At 47.1% G+C, this 24777-nt stretch overlaps 1 protein-coding gene across 1 annotated transcript in view; it reads left to right on the forward strand.

Annotated features, from left to right (window-relative positions):
• The window catches only part of LOC115104943 (suppressor of tumorigenicity 14 protein homolog), a 28431-nt gene extending 10754 nt beyond the window's left edge, over positions 1-17677 (forward strand). The window contains exons 4-19 of the mRNA XM_029626373.2: positions 26-93; positions 301-491; positions 815-919; positions 1078-1297; positions 3830-3970; positions 4719-4818; positions 5023-5132; positions 5682-5815; positions 10052-10156; positions 10298-10408; positions 14592-14705; positions 14838-14957; positions 15268-15451; positions 16483-16754; positions 17029-17165; positions 17331-17677. Coding sequence (XP_029482233.1) covers positions 26-93; positions 301-491; positions 815-919; positions 1078-1297; positions 3830-3970; positions 4719-4818; positions 5023-5132; positions 5682-5815; positions 10052-10156; positions 10298-10408; positions 14592-14705; positions 14838-14957; positions 15268-15451; positions 16483-16754; positions 17029-17165; positions 17331-17498 — 2280 coding nt within the window. The 3' untranslated portion in view covers positions 17499-17677. The remainder of the gene's footprint in view (positions 1-25; positions 94-300; positions 492-814; positions 920-1077; positions 1298-3829; positions 3971-4718; positions 4819-5022; positions 5133-5681; positions 5816-10051; positions 10157-10297; positions 10409-14591; positions 14706-14837; positions 14958-15267; positions 15452-16482; positions 16755-17028; positions 17166-17330) is intronic.
• Positions 17678-24777: the final 7100 nt, after the last annotated feature.

The raw sequence follows: 24777 nt of genomic DNA on the forward strand, positions 1-24777 counted from the left end.
GGCATTATAACAATGTTGTGATCAGTTCTCAGAGCTGTATGAGTCCTCTCCCTGGAGCGCCTACTACCTACGCTCAGGAATTACTGCCTTCAGGTGAGCCCTGGATGTGAGCCTACACCAGGAAACCAGATAATCACTGTTAGTAATGTAGTCCCTTTGTAACGGTGTTTGCTTCCGTGTGTGTGTGTGTGTGTGTGTGTGTGTGTGTGTGTGTGTGTGTGTGTGTGTGTGTGTGTGTGTGTGTGTGTGTGTGTGTGTGTGTGTGTGTGTGTGTGTGTGTGTGTGTGTGTGTGTTGACAGTGAAGGAGCAGATGGACTGAACGTGTTCTACTGGAGTAAGTTCTCGGGCCCTGGGGGCGTTGCCATGGAGATCCAGCGGTGGAGTACAAAGCGTGTACAGCGCCGTCTCCCTGGCACCAATAAGCTGCTGTACAGCCAGAACGAGGAGCGCTATTACATGGAGAGAGACGACGAATCACTCAACCTGCTGGGTACTGTAACTTCTCTCTCTCGCTCGCTCTCTCTCGCTCTCTCTTTCTCTCTCTCACCCTCACCCTCACCCTCACTCTCTCTCTCTCTCTCTCTCTCTCTCTCTTTCTCTGTCTCTCTCTTTATCTCTTTATCTCTCTCTCTCTCTCTCTCTCTCTCTCTCTCTCTCTCTCTTTCTCTCCCTTTCTGCCTCTCTCTCTCTCACTCACGCTCTGTCTCTCTGTGACTACAGCTCCCAGAATCCTTTCTTTAGTGTGTATTCTTGCTTCTCATGCCATTTAAAACTCAATTTTGTACCTACCATATTGTATGTATTTGTGTACAGGTTTAGACTATGACTATGATTCAGATGACAAGGCAGATAAAATCAAGAACCCCAACTCCCTGCAGAACTCTCTACAGAGTGGCAAGTGGCAGCTGGGATTCCAAGGTGAGGAATCATTGTCTTTCTTAGAACATAAACATACAGATATGGTCACTCCAAAGACTCTTCACCCAAAGACACTTCCTGGTATGACCTATAAAGTATGAACCCACAACCTTGGTGACAGCAACCCCACACTTCCACCAATCTTTCCCTCTCCCTAGCAATGTCCTTTGACCTCTATGCGAAGTACGGTAACAACCGTACCCTGAGCTTGGTGAGTCCCAAGAAGCCATACTACCAGTGGCGCCTTCGTGTCCCGTCAGGTCATGTGGTGCGTCTGGTCGTCCTCACCCTGCACGGAGCCACACCCGGAAGCTGCTCCTCCCACAAACTGTCTGCCTACGACTTCCTGTTGCCACTACAGAACAAGATCATCGCCAGGTAGGACATATAACAATACATGAACTATAACAGCCTCCATTCCTCTGGGATGCCTTTCCATTAGATGTTGGAACATTGCTGCTTGGACTTGCTTCCATTCATTAGTGAGGTCGGGCACTGATGTTGTATGATTAGGCCTGGCTCGCAGTCAGTGTTCCAATTCATCCCGAAGGTGTTCGATGGGATTGAGGTCAGGGCTCTGTGCAGGCCAGTCAAGAAAAATTAAAAACAGAACAGACATTTACATTTACATTTAAGTCATTTAGCAGACGCTCTTATCCAGAGCGACTTACAAATTGGTGCTTTCACCTTATGACATCCAGTGGAACAGCCACTTTACAATAGTGCATCTAGGTCTTTTAAGGGGGTGAGAAGGATTACTTTATCCTATCCTAGGTATTCCTTAAAGAGGTGGGGTTTCAGGTGTCTCCGGAAGGTGGTGATTGACTCCGCTGTCCTGGCGTCGTGAGGGAGTTTGTTCCACCATTGGGGGGCCAGAGCAGCGAACAGTTTTGACTGGGCTGAGCGGGAACTGTACTTCCTCAGTGGTAGGGAGGCGAGCAGGCCAGAGGTGGATGAACGCAGTGCCCTTGTTTGGGTGTAGGGCCTGATCAGAGCCTGGAGGTACTGAGGTGCCGTTCCCCTCACAGCTCCGTAGGCAAGCACCATGGTCTTGTAGCGGATGCGAGCTTCAACTGGAAGCCAGTGGAGAGAGCGGAGGAGCGGGGTGACGTGAGAGAACTTGGGAAGGTTGAACACCAGACGGGCTGCGGCGTTCTGGATGGGGTTGGGGTTCTTGATTTTATCTGCCTTGTCATCTGAATCATAGTCATAGTCTAAACCTGTACACAAATACATACAATATGGTAGGTACAAACAGAACAGAACATTATTCCTTCTCCACCAAATTTTTCAGTTGGCACGATGCATTCGGGCAGGTAGCGTTCTCCTGGCATCCGCCAAACCCAGATTCGTTGGTCAGACTGCCAGATGATGAAGCATGATTCAACACTACAGAGAACGCAATTACCCTGCTCCAGAGTAAAATGGCGGCAAGCTTTACACAACTCCAGCCGACGCTTGGCATTGTGCATGGAGCTCTGCCACGGAAACCCATTTCATGAAGCTCCCGACGAACAGTTATTGTGCTGACGTTGCCTCCAGAGGCAGTTTGGAATTTGTTAGTGACTGTTGCAATGAGGACAGACAATTTTTACGCAGTTAAGTACTCGGCGGTCCTGTTCTGTGAGCTGGTGTGGCCTACCACTTCGGGGCTGAGCCATTGTTGCTCTTAGACGTTTCCACTTCACAATAACAGCACTTACAGTTGCCTGGGGCAGCTCTAGCAGGGCAGAAATTTGATGAACTGACTGCCACGTTGAAAGTCTGCGAGCTCTTCAGTAAGTCCATTCTACTGCCAATGCTTGTCTATGGAGATTGCATGGCTGTGTGCTCGATTTTACAAACCTATCAGCAACAGGTGTGGCTGAAATAGCCACTTCCACTAAATTGAAGGGGTGTCCTTCACACTCTTGTGTATTTAGCGTGCATGCGTGGGTGCGTGGGTGCATGCGTGCGTGCGTGCGTTGGTGCGTGGGTGTGTGCGTGGGTGGGTGGGTGCGTGGGTGCGTGCGTGCGTGCGTCCGTGCGTGCGTGGGTGGGTGGGTGCGTGCGTGCGTGCGTGGGTGCGTGGGGTGCGTGGGTGCGTGGGTGCGTGCGTGCGTGGGTGCGTGCGTCTGTGCGTGGGTGCGTGCGTGGGTGCGTGCGTATGTGGGTGCGTGCGTGGGTGCGTGCGTCCGTACGTGGGTGCGTTGGTGCGTGGGTGCGTGCGTGGGTGTGTGGGTGGGTGGGTGCGTCCGTGCGTGGGTGGGTGCGTGCGTGGGGTGGGTGCGTGCGTGGGTGCGTGCGTGGGTGCGTGCGTGGGTGCGTGCGTCTGTGCGTGGGTGGGTGCGTGCGTCCGTGCGTGCGCGCGTGGGTGCGTGCGTGCGTGCGTGGGTGGGTGCGTGCGTGGGTGCGTGGGTGGATGCGTGCGTGCGTGGGTGGATGCGTGCGTGCGTGGGTGGGTGGGTGCGTGGGTGCGTGCGTGCGTGGGTGCGTGCGTGGGTTGGTGCGTGCGTTGGTGGGTGTGTGGGTGCCTGCATGGGTGCGTGGGTGGGTGCGTGGGTGGGTGCGTGGGTGCGTGGGTGGGTGTGTGCGTGGGTGCGTGCATGGGTGCGTGGGTGGGTGCGTGGGTGGGTGCGTGGGTGGGTGCGTGTGTGCGTGGGTGCGTGGGTGGGTGGGTGGGTGCGTGCGTGCGTGGGTGCGTGGGTGGGTGGGTGGGTGGGTGGGTGCGTGCGTGCGTGGGTGGGTGCGTGATTGGGTGCGTGGGTGGGTGGGTGCATGGGTGCGTGGGTGCGTGCGTGGGTGCGTGCGTGCGTGCGTGGGTGCGTGGGTGGGTGCGTGCGTGCGTGGGTGCGTGGGTGGGTGGGTGCGTGCGTGCGTGGGTGCGTGCGCGCCTGTATGTATTGTGACATTTCTATCTGTCTATTTCAGGTGGTGTGGTCTCCCAGTGTCTGGTTCATCTCCTGTAATGAAGCTGACGTCGTCTGGTAACGTGATGCTGGTCACCTTCTCCTTCAGCAGACAGAGAGATGGAGCCATCTTCAAGGCCTACTTCCAGGCCATTCCCAAAGCAGGAAAGACACACTATTACCACAGACAGTTATTTCACCAGATGTATAAATATGAAGCATCCGCTTGGCATTTCCTCTAGTGAGAGGAAGCCAAGTGCCGGCCGGCAGTGGGAGAAGATGGAACGAGATGGATTTTGACCGTCATTCTGCAAATTTTGATATCGATGAAACATCTCAGTTTTCTGTTCCCAAAACTAGAATCTGTTATGAACAGAGTGGACTAAGTTTCGCAGAAAAAGTTTTCTAAAAATGTAGTTCTTTAGACAGAAGGAAGGGAGAATTCAGTTATTGCACACGTGCACTTCACAGACTAGACGTTACCTAACGGAAATGTGCAAATATATGCTAGAACGCGCCAATAGGATCTCGCTAGCTCCTGCTTCGCTCTGCCCACTATGACTCATTTGTTCCCGTTTGACATGACAGGCTGTGGTCCATCTTGGTTTAGTTATAAAAAATATTTTCTATCACCACACACTACAACCCTGGGGATGGCACTGCTTGCCGAAACGCTGGTTGTAAATTCAATTATTGGGTGCATATTTAGAGTGTTCGACTTTCTTTCGTTCTTTATTACACCTCTGTAACAGACATTCTAGAATAAAGACCATGTCAGTCCAATGCCTTGGCTCTGGGAGCTAACACAAGTCACCAAGATACCGTCTGTATTTTACAATAGGTCTTATGTCTAGTACAGCTGTCCTATAGACTCCTGTTGATGTGTGGTCTGTGTCACCGTCGCCCCCTGTAGGTTGTGGAGGCTCTCTGTCCTCCTGGAATGGCTCTCTGTCCTCTCCGTACTACCCTGCCCACTATCCCCCAAACATCGACTGCAGCTGGACCATACGGGTGAGCTCACACCCCAGGAGACCCACAGTGTGTGTGTGTGTGTGTGTGTGTGTGTGTGTGTGTGTGTGTGTGTGTGTGTGTGTGTGTGTGTGTGTGTGTGTGTGTGTGTGTGTGTGTGTGTGTGTGTGTGTGTGTGTGTTGACAGTAGGTCTCTCCACATTCCTGCATCTGAACCACTACTTCTCTCCGTTGTGTCTCTTTCAGGCGCCGTTGCCTGGATACCTGATCTCCATGACAATTGTGACGTTGAATATCCAGGACTCTTCGTCTTCGGACGGCTGTGAGAAAGACTGGCTGGACATTGGAGGGGTCAAGTAAGTGTTGCCATGGTAGCAGTACTGGTGACATACTGCACAGTGAATGTGAATACTGTCTATGTGGTGTGTGCATGTTACATGAACTGTATGTATGTATTTAGTGACTTTAAAAACTCTACCTACATGTACATATCACCTCAATTACCTCGACTAACCGGTGCCCTCGCACATTGACTCTTTACTGGTACCCCCTGTATATAGCCTCGCTATTGTTATTTTACTGCTGCTCTTTAATAATTTGTTACTTTTTTATTTCTTATTTCTGTAGGTATTTTTCTTAAAACTGCATTGTTGGTTTTAAGGGCTTGTAAGTAAGCGTTTCACTGTAAGGTCTAGGTCCTGTTGTATTCAACGCATGTGACAGATACAATGTGTCTGTGTGTGTGTGTGTGTGTGTGTGTGTGTGTGTGTGTGTGTGTGTGTGTGTGTGTGTGTGTGTGTGTGTGTGTGTGTGTGTGTGTGTGTGTGTGTGTGTGTGTGTGTGTGTGTGTGTGTGTGTGTGTGTGTGTGTGTGTGTCATATTAACTGTGGTGTGTGTTGTCTCAGGCTGTGTAACCCCATGACTGACAGCAGCAGAAAGAAAACCTACTCCTCTCCCGTCTCTCTACACTTCCACTCTGATGAGTCTGTCACTCACAAGGGCTTCTACCTTCTCTACAGAGCCTTCTCCCCTGAGAGCAGTATGTCTCACACACCTCTACCTCACACCTCTACCTCACACCTGTCTCACACACCTCTACCTCACACCTCTACCACACACCAGTATCACTCATCTCTACCACACACCAGTATCACACACACTTGTCTCACACATCTCCACTACACATCTCTACCTCACACATGTATCCCACATCTCTACCACACATCTCTACCACACATCTCTATCACACACCTGTATCACACATCTCTACCACACACCTGTATCACACATCTCTACCACACACCTCTACCTCACATCTTTAACACCTCTACGTCACACCTGTGTCACACATCTCTACCACACACCTCTACCTCACATCTTTAACACCTCTAAGTCACACCTGTATCACACATCTCTACCACACACCTCTACCTCACATCTTTAACACCTCTACGTCACACCTGTGTCACACATCTCTACCTCACACCTGTATCACACACACACCTCTACCACACACCTCTACCTCACACCTGTATCAAACACCTCTACCACACACCTATACCACACACCTGTATCACACATCTCTACCACACACCTGTACCTCACACCTGTATCACATTTCTCTACCACACAACTCTACCACACACCTGTATCACACACCTCTATCACACATCTCTACCTCACACTTCTATCACACACACCTGTATCAATCACATCTACCACAAACCTCTACCTCACACCTGTATCATACTCCTCTACCACACACCTCTACCTCACACCTGTATCACACACACCTGTATCAATCACATCTACCACACACCTCTACCTCACACCTCTACCAAACACCTCTACCACACACCTCTGTCACACTCGTCTATCACACACCTGTACCACACACCTGTATCACACACACACACCTGTATCACACACCTCTACCACACATCTGAATCACACACTTCTCTACCACACACACACACACACACACCTGTAACACACACCTCTCCCACACAACTGTATTACACACTTCTCTACCACACACCTGTATCACACTCTATCACACACCTGTATCACACTCTATCGCACACCTGTACCACACACCTGTATCACACACACCTGTATCACACACCTGTATCACACACACCTGTATCACACACCTGTATCACACACACCTGTATCACACACCTGTATCACACACCTGTATCACACACACCTGTATCACACACCTGTATCACACACCTGTATCACACACACCTGTATCACACACCTCTACCACACACCTGTATCACACACCTCTATCACACACCTGTACCACACACCTGTATCACACACACACCTGTATCACACACCTCTACCACACACCTGTATCACACACCTGTATCACACACACCTGTATCAACCACCTCTACCACACACCTGTATCACACACCTCTATCACACACACCTGTATCACACATCTCTACAACACACACACCTGTATCACACACCTCTACCTCACACCTGTATCACACACCTGTTTCACACACCTTTACCAAACAACTCTACCACACACACCTGTATCACACTTCACTACCACACACAGACCTGTATCACACACCTCTACCTCACACCTGTATCACACTCCTCTACCACACACCTGTATCACACAACTCTACCTGACACACCTGTTTCACACATCTTTACCAAACAACTCTACCACACACACCTGTATCACACACCTGTACCACACACCTGTATCACACTTCTCTACCACACACACCTGTATCACACATCTCTACCACACACCTGATTCACACACCTGTATCACACACCTCTATCACACACACCTGATTCACACACCTGTATCACACACACCTGATTCACACACCTGTATCACACACCTGTACCACACACCTGTATCACACACACCTGATTCACACACCTGTATCACACACCTGTATCACACACCTGTACCACACACCTGTATCAACCACCTCTACCACACACCTGTATCACACTCCTCTATCACACACCTCTACCACACACCTGTATCACACACCTGTACCACACACCTGTATCACACACCTCTATCACACACACCTGTATCACACACCTCTACCATACACCTGTATCACACATCTCTACCACACACGCACCTGTATCACACACCTCTATCACACATCTGTACCACACACCTGTATCACACCCCTCTACCACACACCTGTATCACACATCTCTACCACACACACACCTGTATCACACACCTCTACCTCACACCTGTATCACACACCTGTTTCACACACCTTTACCAAACAACTCTACCACACACACCTGTATCACACTTCACTACCACACACAGACCTGTATCACACAACTCTACCTGACACACCTGTTTCACACATCTTTACCAAACAACTCTACCACACACACCTGATTCACACACCTGTATCACACACACCTGATTCACACACCTGTATCACACACCTGTACCACACACCTGTATCACACACACCTGATTCACACACCTGTATCACACACCTGTATCACACACACCTGATTCACACACCGTATCACACACCTCTATCACACACACCTCTACCACACATCTGTATCACACACTTCTCTAACACACACACACACCTGTATCACACACCTCTACCACACACCTCTGTCACACTCCTCTATCACACACCTGTACCACACACCTGTATCACACACACACACCTGTATCACACACCTCTACCACACATCTGTATCACACACTTCTCTACCACACACACACACCTGTATCACACACCTCTACCACACACCTGTATCACACCTCTACCACACACCTGTATCACACATCTCTACCACACACACACACCTGTATCACACACCTCTACCACACACCTGTATCACACCTCTACCACACACCTGTATCACACACTTCTCTACCACACACACACCTGTATCAAACACCTCTACCACACACCTGTATCACACACCTCTATCACACACCTGTATCACACACACACCTGTATCACACACACACACCTGTATCACACACCTGTATCACACACACACCTGTATCACACACACACCTCTATCACACACCTGTAACACACACACACCTGTACCACACACACACCTGTATCACACACCTGTATCACACACCTCTATCACACACCTGTACCACACACCTGTATCACACACCTCTATCACACACCTGTACCACACACCTGTATCAACCACCTCTACCACACACCTGTATCACACTCCTCTATCACACACCTCTACCACACACCTGTATCACACACCTGTACCACACACCTGTATCACACACCTCTATCACACACCTCTACCACACACCTGTACCACACACCTGTATCATACTCCTCTATCACACACCTCTACCACACACCTGTATCACACACCTCTACCACACACCTGTATCACACACCTGTACCACACACCTGTATCACACTCCTCTATCACACACCTCTACCACACACCTGTATCACACACCTCTACCACACACCTGTATCACACACCTCTATCACACACACCTGTATCACACACCTCTACCACACACCTGTATCACACATCTCTACCACACACGCACCTGTATCACACCCCTCTACCACACACCTGTATCACACATCTCTACCACACACCTGTATCACACCCCTCTACCACACACCTGTATCACACATCTCTACCACACACACACCTGTATCACACACCTCTACCTCACACCTGTATCACACTCCTCTATCACACACCTGTACCACACACCTGTATCACACACCCCTACCACACACCTGTATCACACTTCTCTACCACACATCTGTATCACACAACTCTACCACACACCTGTTTCACACACCTTTACCAAACAACTCTACCACACACCTCTACCTCACACTTCTACCACAAACTAGTAAGACAGCAAGTGTAGTTCATTTGGATGGGAAACTTACTCCTCAGACTGAAGTGTCGCCACCTGCGCCGCCAAATTGTTAACTTTCACTGGCGCCGACTGGTAAGAGGCTTCAAGAGGGCTGTTACATGTGCTAGCAAGGCAGAGGTGCTAGGTTCAAGACTAGGTGGAATCAGGAGGACGTGGTACTGGCTGAGCAAGCAGTGTGACGTCCTTTACACTAGCCTATACAGAGCTATACAACCGGAATACTCAACTCTACCATACAAACTGAGACAGACCTGTAGATTCCAGGTTCTCACCCATACAGAGATACTGTAGTCAGTCTCTCTTTCTCTCATCTCTCCCTTTCTCAACCCCCGCTCTCTCTCTCTCCAGCGTGTCCTCGCCAGTTCCGCTGTGGGGATGGGAGGTGTGTTCCTCTCAGGAAGGTGTGTGACGGAGTCAGAGACTGTTCAGACGGACGGGACGAGGCTAAATGCTGTATGTTATCCTCAACACTCTAACTCCTCACATACTGTACATGTATCCAGTAAGGATGACGAAGATCAACATAAGTGATCTGCCTGTGCAATAAGTACTGTATTTCTTCAAAACAAGACCAGTATATTGTGTTGTGTGTAGCGACCTGTCGTCCAGGTGAGGTGTATTGTGGGAACGGTCAGTGCCGGCCTCACAGCAGCCAATGTAACAGCCTGAGTAAATGTGGAGATAGCAGCGAGGAGGCCGACTGTGGTGAGTACCATACACATGCCTGGACCACACACTTTATCTTAATTATAAACTACTTATAATCATTGCATTGTTTGTTCATCATAAGGTTGTGTGAGACCATTTGTTACTTGTCTTCATTATGCCAGCTGCATGGAGGACTGGTCTGTGGTAAGGATGGCCCCTCTCCCCATTTCTGGGTCTTGGTGCGTTTCTGTGGTGTGTGTGTGTGCGTGCGTGCGTGCGTGCCCTAGGTCAGGTGTTTACTCTGTAATAATAATGCCCCCGGGGGGATGGCTGCCGTTTTATGTGCTCCTAACCAACTGTGCCGTTTTGTTAGTTTTTTTGCATTGTTTACAACTTATTTTGTACATAATGTTGCTGCTACCGTATCGTATGACCAAACATAGCTTCTGGACATCAGAACAGCGATTACTCACCTCGAACAAACTTAATTTGCGTGAAGAAAAGACGGAAATACAGGGGGTAGAGATCGGGGTGCCTTGTGAGAATTCGTTGGCGAGTGGGTAACCCGCCTCTACCATCTGTTCTATTGGCCAACGTGCAATCACTGGAAAATAAACTGGATGATCTCCATTCGTGATGGTCCTAACAACGGGACATTAAAAACTGTAATATCTTATGTTTCACTGCGTCGTGGCTGAACGACGACACAGATAATATAGAGTTGGCTGCGTTTTCCGTGCATCGGCAGGACAGAACAGCTACGTCTGGTAAGACAAGGGGTGAGGGTGTGTGTCTATTTGTCAAGAACAGCTGGTGCACGATGTCTAACATTAAAGAAGTCTCGAGGTATTGCTCGCCTGAGGTAGAGTACCTCATGAGACTACATGATCTACCAAGAGAGTTTTCATCTATATTATTCATAGCCATCTGTTTACCACCACAAACCGATGCTGGCACTAAGTGTAACGGTTGTCGTCTGGAGATAGAGAGGACCAAAGCGCAGCGTGGTTAGTGTTCATCATTTTAATGGAAAACTGAACACTTCAAAAACACAAAACAACAAAGTGATAACCGAAACAGTTCTATCTGGTGCAGACACACAAAGACTGAAAATAACCACCCAGAAACCCCAACAGAAAACAGGCTACCTAAATATGGTTCCCAATCAGAGACAATGACTAACACCTGCCTCTGATTGAGAACCATATCAGGCCAAACAAGAAACCCAATCCCAGAAACACAAAACATAAATACCCACCCAACTCACGTCCTGACCAACTAAAACAAAGAAATAACACAAGAACTAGGGTCAGAATGTGACACTAAGACTGAACTGAATGAGCTGTATAAGGCCATAAGCACAACAAGAAAATTATCATCCAGAAGCGGCACTCCTAGTGGCCGGGGACTTTAATGCAGGCAAACTTAAATCCATTTTACCTCATTTCTACCAGCATGTCACATGTGCAACCAATGGAAAAAGCTCTAGACCACCTTTACTCCACACAAGAGAGATGCATACAAAGCTCTCCCTCACCCTCCATTTGGCAAATCTGTCCATAATTATATCCTCCTGATTCCTGCTAACAAGCAAAAACTAAAGCAGGAAGTACCAGGGACTCGCTCAATATGGAAGTGGTCAGATAATAAGGATGCTATGCTACAGGACTGTTTTCCTAGCACAGACTGGAATATGTTCCGGGATTCATCCAATTGCATTGAGGAGTATATCACCTCAGTCACCGACGTCATCAATAAGTGCATCGACGACGTCCCCCCAAGCCATAGATTACAGGCAACATCATCACCAAGCTAAAGGCTAGAGCTGCTGCGTTCAAGGAGTGGGACTCTAATCCGGACGCTTATAAGAAATTCCATTACGCCCTCAAGACAAACAATCAAACAGAAAAACCGTCAATACAAGTCTAATATTGAATACTACTACACCGGCGCTGGCGCTCGTCGGATGTGGCACGGCTTGCAAACTATTACGGAAACCCAGCTGCGGGCTGCCCAGGGAATCAAGCATACCAGACAAGCTAAATGCCTTTTATGTGTGCTTTGAGGCAAGCAACACTGAAGCATGCATGAGAGCACCAGCTGTTCGGGACGACTGTGGGCCAGACGAATTACCAGGATGTGTACTCAGAGCATGCATGAACCAACTGTAAAGTGTCTTCACTGACATTTTCAACCTTTCCCTGGAAGAATCTGTAATACCTACATGTTTCAAGCAGATCACCATAGTCCCTGTGCCCAAGAAAGCGAAGGTAACCTGAATAAATGACTACCGCCCTGTAGCACTCACATCGGTAGCCATGAAGTGCTTTGAAAGGCTGGTCATGACTCACATCAACACCATCATCCTGGACACCCTAGACCCACTCCAATTCGCACACCGCCCGTACAGATCTACAGATGACACAATCTCAATCGCACTCCACACTTCCCTTTCCCACCTGGACAAAAGGAACACCTATGTGAGAATGCCGTTCATTGACGACAGCTCAGCGTTCAACTCCATAGTGCCCACAATGCTCATCAGTAAGCTAAGGACACTGGGACTAAACACCTCCCTCTGCAACTGGATCCTGGAATTCCTGAAGTGCCGCCCCCAGGTGGTAAGAGTAGGCAACAACACATCTGCCAGGCTGATCCTCAACACGGGGCCCCTCAGGGGTGTGTGCTTATTCCTCTGCTGTACTCCCTGTTCACCCACGCCTGCGTGGCCAAGCACAACTCCAACACCATCATTAAGATTGCTGACTACACAACAGTGTTGTTCTCTCTTTCTCTCTCTCGGAGGACCTGAGCCCTAGGACCATGCCCCAGACTACCTGATGAATCCTTGCTGCCTCCAGTCCACCTGGTCGTGCCGCTGCTGCAGTTTCAACTGTTCTGCCTGCGGCTATGGAATCCTGACCTGTTCACCGGACGTCCTACCTGTCCCAGACCTGCTGTTTTCAACTCTCTAGAGACAGCAGGAGCAGTAGAGATACTCTAAATGATGAACATTTGAACATCTTGGCCATGTTCTGTTATAATCTCAACCTCGCACAGCCAGAACAGGACTGGCCACACCTCATAGCCTGGTTCCTCTCTAGGTTTCTTCCTAGGTTCTGGCCTTTCTAGGGAGTTTTTCCTAGCCACCGTGCTTCTACACCTGCATTGCTTGCTGTTTGATGCTTTAGACTGGGTTTCGGTACAGCACTTTGTAACATCGGCTGATGTAAGGGCTTTATAAATACATTTGATTTGATTTGATTTGGTAGATCTGATCACCGACAATGATGAGACAGCCTATAAGGAGGAGGTCAGAGACCTCTCCCTCAACGTGAGCAAGACAAAGGAGCTGATCGTGGACTACAGGAAAAGGAGGGCTAAACACTCCCCCATTCACACCAACAGGGCTGTAGTAGAGCAGTTCCTTGGTGTCCACATCATCAACAAACTATCATGGTACAAACACACCAAGACAGTCGTGAATAGGGCACGACAACACCTTCTTCCCCTCAGGAGACTGAAAAGATTTGGCATGGGTCCCCTGATCCTCAAAAAGTTCTACAGCTGCACCATCAAGAGCATCCTGACAGGTTGCATCACCGCCTGGTAAGGCAACTGCTCGGCATCTGACCGTAAGGCGCTACAGAGGGTCCTGTGTACGGCCCAGTACATCACTGGGGCCAAGCTTCTTGCCATCCAGGACCTCCATACCAGGCGGTGTCAGAGGAAGGACCAAATAATTGTCAGAGACTCCAGTCACCCAAGTCATAGACTGTTCTCTCTACTACCGCATGGCAAGTGGTACTGGAGCACCAACTCTAGGTCCAAAAGTTTCCATAACAGCTTCTACCCACAATCCATAAGACTGCTGAACAATTCATCAACTGGCCACTCTGACTATTTACATTGACCCCCTTCCCCCTTTGTTTTACACTGCTGCTACTCGCTGTTTATTATCTATGCATAGTCACTTTACCCCTACCTACATGTACAAATGACCTCGACTAACCTGTACCCCTGCACATTGACTAACCGGTACCCCCTGTAAATAGCCTCGTTATTGTTATTTTATTGTGTTACTTTTTATTTATTTTTTTACTTTCGTTTATTTAGTAAATATTTTATTATCTCTATTTCTTGATCTGCATTGTTGGTTAAGGGCTTATAAGTAAGCATTTAACGGTAAGGTTCGGGGCATGTGACAAATAACATTTGATTTGATTTGTTGTCCCCCCAGCAGGTCAATGCTACCACATGTGCCACAACAAGGTGTGTGTCTCCAAGTCCTCCGTTTGTGATGGTGTCATAGACTGCAAGGACCGCAGTGATGAGATCAACTGCACTAAAGCATGTGAGTCCGTCTGTCAATTGGTCCATCCGTCCTTCTATCCGTCTGCATCTTTCTTTGTTTATATTCATCCAATCCTCAATCCCTCTCTCTTTCTCTGTTTTTCCCTCCCTCCCTCTCTTTCTGTGTGTCCAGTCCATAAGGGCTGCTCTCCATCCTCCTATAAGTGTGCCAATGGGAAGTGTGTGAATAAGATCAACCCAGAGTGTGACGGCGTCAAAGACTGTTCTGATGGATCAGATGAGACGCGCTGCGGTGAGACTCATTACCACTTATAACACACGTATGAACCTACACATAGCAGTTATAACACAAGCATGAACCTACACATACCAGTTATAACACACGTATGAATCTACACATAGCAGTTATAACACAAGCATGAACCTACACATACCAGTTATAACACACGTATGAACCTACATATACCAGTTATAACACATGTATGAACCTACATATACTAGTTATAACACATGTATGAACCTACATATACCAGTTATAACACATGTATGAACCTACATATACTAGTTATAACACATTTTTACACCAGTTACTTTCCCCCCAGGTTGTGGCACCCGGCCCAGGAAGCGTGCTAAGATAGTGGGCGGGTCTGATGCGGGGACGGGGGCGTGGCCGTGGCAGGTCAGTCTACAGATGGAGCGCTATGGGCATGTGTGTGGAGCGACCCTGGTCACCAGCCGCTGGCTCATCTCTGCTGCACACTGCTTCCAGGACTCTGACACCATCAAGTAAGATGCTTAGTTATTGTAGTCAGCATTGCTGTGTTCATTCGTTTCTTCGTGATGATGATCATCGTCAACATCATCATAGTCCTCCTCATCATCATCATAGTCCTTATCATCATCATCATCATCATCATCATCATCATCATCATAATAGTCCTTATCATTATCATCATGGTCCTTATCATCATCATAATAGTCCTTATCATTATCATCATGGTCCTTATCATCATCATCATGGTCCTTATCATCATCATCATAGTCCTTATCATCATCATCATAGTCCTTATAATCATTATCGTAGTCCTTTTCATCATCATCATCATCATCATAGTCCTTATCATCATCATCATCATCACCATTGTCCTCCTCCTCCTCCTCCTCCTCATCATCATAGTCCTTATCATCATCATCATCATAGTCCGTATCATCATTATCATCATCATCATCATAATAATCCTCATCATCATATTCATTTTCATTATCATCATCATCATCATCATAGTCCTCATCATCATCATTGTCCTCATCATCATCATCATAGTCCTCATCATCATCATTGTCCTCATCATCATCATCATAGTCCTTATCATCATCATCATAGTCTTTTTCGTTATCATCATCATCATAGTCCTCATCATCATCATCATCATCATTTTCCTCCTCATCATCATCATAGTCCTTATAATCATTATCGTAGTCCTTTTCATTATCATCATCGTCATCATAGTCCTTTTCATCATCATCATCATCATCATAGTCCTTATCATCATCATCATAGTCCTCCTCATCATCATCATCATCATAGTCCTCCTATAAATTGTATTTCAATGTTTAAGGACTCTTGGAAGATTAGTTCAAATGGGGACTAAAAGAGATCCAAATCAAATCAAAAATCAAAAACATCATAGTCCTTATCATCGTCATCATCATCATCATCATAATAATAATCCTCATTATCATCATCATCATTACTTTAATAATGATTAGTGTGCCTGTGTACTTCAATATGTGTCCCTGCATGGCTGTGTGTGTAGGTACTCTGATGCGCGGTCTTGGCGTGCCTACATGGGCGTGCGTGTGATGAACACGGCCAGCAACGCTGCAGCCACCAGACAGATCCGTCGTATCATCCTCCACTCCCAGTACGACCAGTTTACCTCTGACTACGACATCGCCCTGCTGGAGCTCAGCACCCCTGTCTACTTCAATGACTTGGTACAGCCCGTCTGTGTCCCCGCCTCTTCCCACGCCTTCACCACCGGGACCAGCTGCCACGTCACGGGCTGGGGGGTCCTGATGGAGGATGGTAAGAGTTGCCCAGGGATAACGGCTGATGTTGGATACCTGGCAGAAAACAGACAATGTGTCCAACATGACAACATGCCAACACTTTGGTCTCTTTGGAATCCTTGTACGATTTGGCAGCTAGTTACCGTTCATACAACATTCTATAAAGAATGTTCTGTTGAGTTCCAGGTGCTTGCACATATTTTTATTGTTGTAAATACCAGGTAAATACTAACTCTAACAGAACTAGCTATATAAAACGAAGTGTTACTGACTTCCTGTGTTTGTTCCAGGTGAGCTGGCATCTCTGCTGCAGGAGGCCACAGTGAAGATCATCAACAGGAACAACTGTAACAAGCTATATGAGGACGCTGTCACTCCCAGGATGCTGTGTGCTGGCAACCTGCAGGGAGGAGTGGATGCCTGTCAGGTGAGGAGGGGTTTCTGAGTGTGTGGTGTGTGTTTGTTTTGTCATTGTGTGTGTTAAAGTGCCTCTACATTGTCTTTGCTGAGTTTTATCTGTGTGTATGTTTTCCTGTGTGTTTTCCTGTTTACGTGTCTGTCTGTGTTTAAACTTGTGTGTGTGTGTGTTTAGGGTGACTCAGGGGGTCCTCTGGTGTGTCTAGAGAGGGGTCGGCGGTGGTTCCTGGCGGGGATCGTGAGCTGGGGGGAGGGGTGCGCTCGGCAGAACCGCCCTGGAGTCTACACACAGGTCACCAAGTTCACGGACTGGATCCACCTGCAGACTAAAGGACAGGTCTGACAGACTGGCAGACTGACAGACAGACGTCTGGATGACATCAGCATGTGAACAGACTCAGTGGCTGGCACCATGTGACTGTAACGGGGGTAAAGAGACATCACCATGCAGCCCCTGCTTTATGATTTACAGTGCCTTGCGAAAGTATTCGGCCCCCTTGAACTTTGCGACCTTTTTCCACATTTCAGGCTTCAAACATAAAGATATAAAACTGTATTTTTTTGTGAAGAATCAACAACAAGTGGGACACAATCATGAAGTGGAACGACATTTATTGGATATTTCAAACTTTTTTAACAAATCAAAAACTGAAAAATTGGGCGTGCAAAATTATTCAGCCCCCTTAAGTTAATACTTTGTAGCGCCACCTTTTGCTGCGATTACAGCTGTAAGTCGCTTGGGGTATGTCTCTATCAGTTTTGCATATCGAGAGACTGAATTTTTTTCCCATTCCTCCTTGCAAAACAGCTCGAGCTCAGTGAGGTTGGATGGAGAGCATTGTGAACAGCAGTTTTCAGTTCTTTCCACAGATTCTCGATTGGATTCAGGTCTGGACTTTGACTTGGCCATTCTAACACCTGGATATGTTTATTTTTGAACCATTCCATTGTAGATTTTGATTTATGTTTTGGATCATTGTCTTGTTGGAAGACAAATCTCCGTCCCAGTCTCAGGTCTTTTGCAGACTCCATCAGGTTTTCTTCCAGAATGGTCCTGTATTTGGCTCCATCCATCTTCCCATCAATTTTAACCATCTTCCCTGTCCCTGCTGAAGAAAAGCAGGCCCAAACCATGATGCTGCCACCACAATGTTTGACAGTGGGGATGGTGTGTTCAGGGTGATAAGCTGTGTTGCTTTTACGCCAAACATAACGTTTTGCATTGTTGCCAAAAAGTTCAATTTTGGTTTCATCTGACCAGAGCACCTTCTTCCACATGTTTGGTGTGTCTCCCAGGTGGCTTGTGGCAAACTTTAAACAACACTTTTTATTGATATCTTTAAGAAATGGCTTTCTTCTTGCCACTCTTCCATAAAGGCCAGATTTGTGCAATACACGACTGATTGTTGTCCTATGGACAGAGTCTCCCACCTCAGCTGTAGATCTCTGCAGTTCAGCCAGAGTGATCATGGGCCTCTTGGCTGCATCTCTGATCAGTCTTCTCCTTGTATGAGCTGAAAGTTTAGAGGGACGGCCAGGTCTTGGTAGATTTGCAGTGGTCTGATACTCCTTTCATTTCAATATTATCGCTTGCACAGTGCTCCTTGGGATGTTTAAAGCTTGGGAAATCTTTTTGTATCCAAATCCGGCTTTAAACTTCTTCACAACAGTATCTCGGACCTGCCTGGTGTGTTCCTTGTTCTTCATGATGCTCTCTGCGCTTTTAACGGACCTCTGAGACTATCACAGTGCAGGTGCATTTATACGGAGACTTGATTACACACAGGTGGATTGTATTTATCATCATTAGTCATGTAGGTCAACATTGGATCATTCAGAGATCCTCACTGAACTTCTGGAGAGAGTTTGCTGCACTGAAAGTAAAGGGGCTGAATAATTTTGCACGCCCAATTTTTCAGTTTTTGATTTGTTAAAAAAGTTTGAAATATCCAATAAATGTCGTTCCACTTCATGATTGTGTCCCACTTGTTGTTGATTCTTCACAAAAAAATACAGTTTTATATCTTTATGTTTGAAGCCTGAAATGTGGCAAAAGGTCGCAAAGTTCAAGGGGGCCAAATACTTTCGCAAGGCAGTGTATACCAGGCCCCATGTCACTGACATCATTATCAACTGTTACTCCCCACCCCATCATACCCACCCCCTCTTCATGTATGGCCAAGCACCTCTCTTTGTCTCCTCATGGTTTCCATTGTCCTCCTGACTGTTCCTCTCTCCCCACTTGTCCCTTATCATCCCAGTGGTCTGTCTGTCCTGACTGTTCCCCTCTCTCCACTTCCCCTGTCCCCACTCCTGATCATCCCAGTGGTCTGTCTGTCCTGACTGTTCCCCTCTCTCCACTTCCCCTGTCCCCACTCCTGATCATCCCAGTGGTCTGTCTGTCCTGACTGTTCCCTCTCTCCACTTCCCTCTCCCCACTCCTGATCATCCCAGTGGTCTGTCTGTCCTGACTGTTCCCCCTCTCCACTTCCCTGTCCCCACTCCTGATCATCCCAGTGGTCTGTCTGTCCTGACTGTTCCCCTCTCCACTTCCCTGTCCCCACTCCTGATCATCCCAGTGGTCTGTCTGTCCTGACTGTTCCCCTCTCTCCACTTCCCTGTCCCCACTCCTGATCATCCCAGTGGTCTGTCTGTCCTGACTGTTCCCCTCTCTCCACTTCCCCTGTCCCCACTCCTGATCATCCCAGTGGTCTGTCTGTCCTGACTGTTCCCCTCTCTCCACTTCCCCTGTCCCCACTCCTGATCATCCCAGTGGTCTGTCTGTCCTGACTGTTCCCCTCTCCCTACTTCCCCTCTCCCCACTCCTGATCATCCCAGTGGTCTGTCTGTCCTGACTGTTCCCCTCTCTCCACTTCCCTGTCCCCACTCCTGATCATCCCAGTGGTCTGTCTGTCCTGACTGTTCCCCTCTCCACTTCCCCTGTCCCCACTCCTGATCATCCCAGTGGTCTGTCTGTCCTGACTGTTCCCCTCTCTCCACTTCCCCTGTCCCCACTCCTGATCATCCCAGTGGTCTGTCTGTCCTGACTGTTCCCCTCTCTCCACTTCCCCTGTCCCCACTCCTGATCATCCCAGTGGTCTGTCTGTCCTGACTGTTCCCCTCTCTCCACTTCCCCTGTCCCCACTCCTGATCATCCCAGTGGTCTGTCTGTCCTGACTGTTCCCCTTTCTCCACTTCCCCTCTCCCCACTCCTGATCATCCCAGTGGTCTGTCTGTCCTGACTGTTCCCCACTCCTGATCATCCCAGTGGTCTGTCTGTCCACTTCCCCTGTCCCCACTCCTGATCATCCCAGTGGTCTGTCTGTCCTGACTGTTCCCCTCTCTCCACTTCCCCTGTCCCCACTCCTGATCATCCCAGTGGTCTGTCTGTCCTGACTGTTCCCCTCTCTCCACTTTCCCTGTCCCCACTCCTGATCATCCCAGTGGTCTGTCTGTCCTGACTGTTCCCCTCTCTCCACTTCCCCTGTCCCCACTCCTGATCATCCCAGTGGTGTATTTGTTCTCTGTGAAGTGACCACTTGGAGATGATGATGTGCCTGGTTTATCTCATGTCCACACTGCACACAGCAATTGAAGTGGAATGAGTTCTCTATGTCGTAGTACAATGTGCTGTAGCGAGTGTGTTATTATGTCTATTTACATTGTGTGTGCATGACTGTATTTGTGAACATATGTACTGTATCATTGTATGAATATGTACAGTACCAGTCAAAAGTTTGGACACACCTACTCATTCAAGGGTTTTTCTTTATTTTTACTATTTTCTACATTGTAGAAAAGTAGTGAAGAAATCAAAACTATGAAATAACACATGAAATCATGTAGTAACCAAAAAAGTGTTAAACAAATCAAAATATATTTTAGACTTTAGATTCTTTAAAGTAGCCACCCTTTGCCTTGATGACACACTCTTGGAATTCTCTCAACCAGCTTCATGAGGAATGCTTTTCCAACAGTCTTGAAGGAGTTCCCACATATGCTGAGCACTTGTTGGCTGCTTTTCCTTCCCTCTGCAGTCCAGCTCATCCCAAACCATCTCAATTGGGTTGAGGTTGGGTGATTGTGGAGGCCAGGTCATGTGATGCAGCACTCCATCACTCTCCTACACAGTCTGGAGGTGTGTTGAGTCATTGTCCTGTTGAAAATCAAATGATAGTCCCACTAAGCGCAAACCAGATGGGATGGTGTATCGCTGCAAATGCCTCCTCCATGCTTCATGGTGGAAAACACACCTGCGGAGATCATCCGTTCACCTACTCTGTGTCTCGCAATGACACGGCAGTTGGAACCAAAAATCTCAAATTCGGACTCATCAGACCAAAGGACAGATTATCTCCAGTCTAATGTTCATTGCTCATGTTTCTTGACCCAAGCAAGTCTCTTCTTATTGGTGTCCTTTAGTACTGGTTTCTTTGCAGCAATTCGACCATGAAGGCCTGATTCACGTAGTCTCCTCTGAACAGTTGATGTTGAGATGCGTCTGTTACTTGAACTCTGTGAAGCATTTATTTGGACTGCAATCTGAGGTGCAGTTAACTCTAATAAATGTATCCTCTGCAGCAGAGGTAACTCTGGGTCTTATTTTCCTGTGGCGGTCCTCAAAAGAGCCAGTTTCATCATAGCGCTTGATGGTTTTTGCGACTGCACTTGAAGAAAATGTCGAAGTTCCTGAAATGTTCTGTATTGACTGACCTTCACGTCTTAAAGTAATGATGGACTGTCGTTTTTCTCTTTGCTTACTTGAGCTGCTCTTGCCATTAAATGGACTTGGTCTTCTGTATACCACCAGATCTTCTGTATACCACCCCTACCTTGTCACAACACAACTCATTGGCTCAAACGCATTACGAACTAAAGAAATTCCACAAATGAACTTTTAACAAGGAACACCTGGTAATTGGAATGCATTCATGAAGCTGGTTGAAAGAATGCCAAGAGTGTGCAAAGCTGTTATCAAGGCAAAGGGTGGCTACTTTGAAGAATCTCAAATATAAAATATATTTTGATTTGTTTAACACTCTTTTGGTTACTACATAATTCCATATGTGTTATTTTATAGTTTCGATGTCTTCACTATTATTCTATAATGTAGAAAATAGTAAAATAAAGGAAAACAATTGAATGAGTAGGTGTTTCCAAACTTTTGACTGGTGCTGTATATTATGAGCCTGTTTGATTTATAGGCAATATTCTATTTAGATTATATTTGTTTTGTGGTAAACGTTCCCTGTGTAGGGGATAATATGGTCTGTTTCAAATGTACACTGTTATCTTATACTAGTATGATATCCTTCATTGAGACTAGTGACTAAGGCTTCTTTTACTAATAGCCTCGGAACCTAAGTGAGGGTTGCTGCCCCCTCTTTCCAAGATACCAGCGGCTCACAGTGGCCATTGTATGACATCACACCTCAATCATCCAATTCCATTTCAACATGTTTTATTTCCTAACACTTTTTATTAAGATGTAAATGAAAAAAAAACAATCCTGTTTATTAATTTGTATTTAGATAATTGAAGGAGTTAAATCCATATTAAACAGAGCGCTTATGTGGTATGTTCAATGTGTGTGTTGTCTATTTGTGTCTGTACACTGTACACAGAAAAAAGGGTTTTAAAAGGATTCTTCGGCTGTCCCCATAGGCAAACCCTTTTTTGGTTCCAGATAAAAACTCTTTTGGGTTCCATGTAAAACCCTCTGTGGTAAGGGCTTTACATGAAACCCAAAAGGGAACCAAAAGGAGGGTTCTACCTGGAACCAAACAGGGTTCTTTAAAGGGTTCTCCTATGGGGACAGCCGAATAGCCATTTTAGGTTCTAGATAGCACCTTTTTTTCTAAGTGTACCTTTTGTTTTGTTGCCTTTTGTAGTGTTGTCTGTCTGCTCATTTGATCTTTGTATGGTGTACCGACAAAACGATTTTACTAGTAGGTTGTGTAGTAGGTTGTGAAGCTCAAACCATCATGCCATTGTATGAGTCTCTCTCTAGATGGCACTATTGTCTATATGTTGTCTATTGTTTATACATGTACACCTGCTGATTGGACTGTACATTTCACCAAGACTCACTAAACATGATAGATATCCTATTTATACTGAACAAAAATATAAAGACAACATGTAAATGTTGGTCCCATGTTTCATGAGCTGAAATAAAAGATCCCAGAAATGTTTGATATGCACAAAAAGTTTATTTCTCTCAAATTTTCTGCACAAATTTGTTTACATCCCTGTTAGAGAGCATTTCTCCTTTGCCAAGATAAATCCACCTGACAGGTGTGGCATATTAAGAAGCTGATTAAACAGCATGATCACTGCAAAGGTCCACCTTGTGCTGGGGACAATAAAAGGCCACTCTAAAATGTGCAGTTTTGTCACATAACACAACGCCACATATGTCCCAAGTGTTGAGGGAGAGTGCAATTGGCATGCTGACTGCAGGAATATCCACCACAGCTTTTGCCTGAGAATGTAATGTTTATTTCTCTACCATAAGCCACCTCCAACGTTGTTTTAGAGAATTTGGCAATACGTCCACGTGTAACCACGCAGGCCCAGGACCACATCCAGCTTCATCACCTGCGGGATCGTCTGAGACCACCTGGACAGCTGATGAAACTGTGGATTTGCACAACCAAATAATTTTTCACACAAACTGTCAAAAACCGTCTCAGGGAAGCTCATCTGTGTGCTCATCGTCCTGACCAGGGTCTTGACCTGACTGCAGTTCATCAAAACTGACTTCAGTGGACAAATACTCATCTTCAATGGCCACTGACACCCTGGAGAAGAAGGCTTTTCACGGATGAAACCCAGTTTCAACTGTACTGGGCAGATGGTAGACAGTGTGTATGGAGCCGTGTGGGTGGGCGGTTTGCTGATGTCAACGTTGTGAACAGAGCGCCCCATCGTGGCGGTGGGGTTATAGTATGGGCAGGCATAAGCTATGGACAACGAACACATTGCATTTTATCGATGGAAATTTGAATGCACAGAGATACCGTGGTGAGGTCCTGATGCCCATTGTCGTACCATTCATCCGCCGTCATCACCTCATGTTTCAGCATGATAATGCACAGCCCCATGTCGCAAGGATCTGTACACAATTCCTGGAAGCTGAAAATGTCCCAGTTCTTCCATGGCCTGCAAACTCACCAGACATATCACCCATTGAGCATTTTTGGGATGCTCTGGATCGATGTGTACGACAGCATGTTTCATTTCCCGCCAGTATTTGCCAGCAGCATACCATCCTGCATCCCACTGCTGGCTTGCCTCTGAAGCTAAGCAGGATTGGTCCCTGGATGGTAGACCAGATGCTGCTGGAAGTGGTGATGGAGGGCCAGTAGGAGGCACTCTTTCCTCTGGTCTAAAAACATATCCCAATGCACTGAGGTAGGGGTTGGGAACATTACCCTGTGTAGGGTACCCTCTTTCGGATGGGATGTTAAACGGGTGTCCTGACTCTTTGTGGTCACTGAAGGTCCCATTTCACTTATCACAAGAGTAGGGGTGTTAACCCTGGTGTCCTGGCTAAATTCCCAATCTGACCTTTATACTATCATGTCCACCTAATCATCCCCTGCTTCCAATTGGCTCAT

Source organism: Oncorhynchus nerka, linkage group LG22 (genome assembly GCF_034236695.1).
Source record: "Oncorhynchus nerka isolate Pitt River linkage group LG22, Oner_Uvic_2.0, whole genome shotgun sequence".
Classification (NCBI taxonomy): Eukaryota; Metazoa; Chordata; class Actinopteri; order Salmoniformes; family Salmonidae; genus Oncorhynchus; species Oncorhynchus nerka.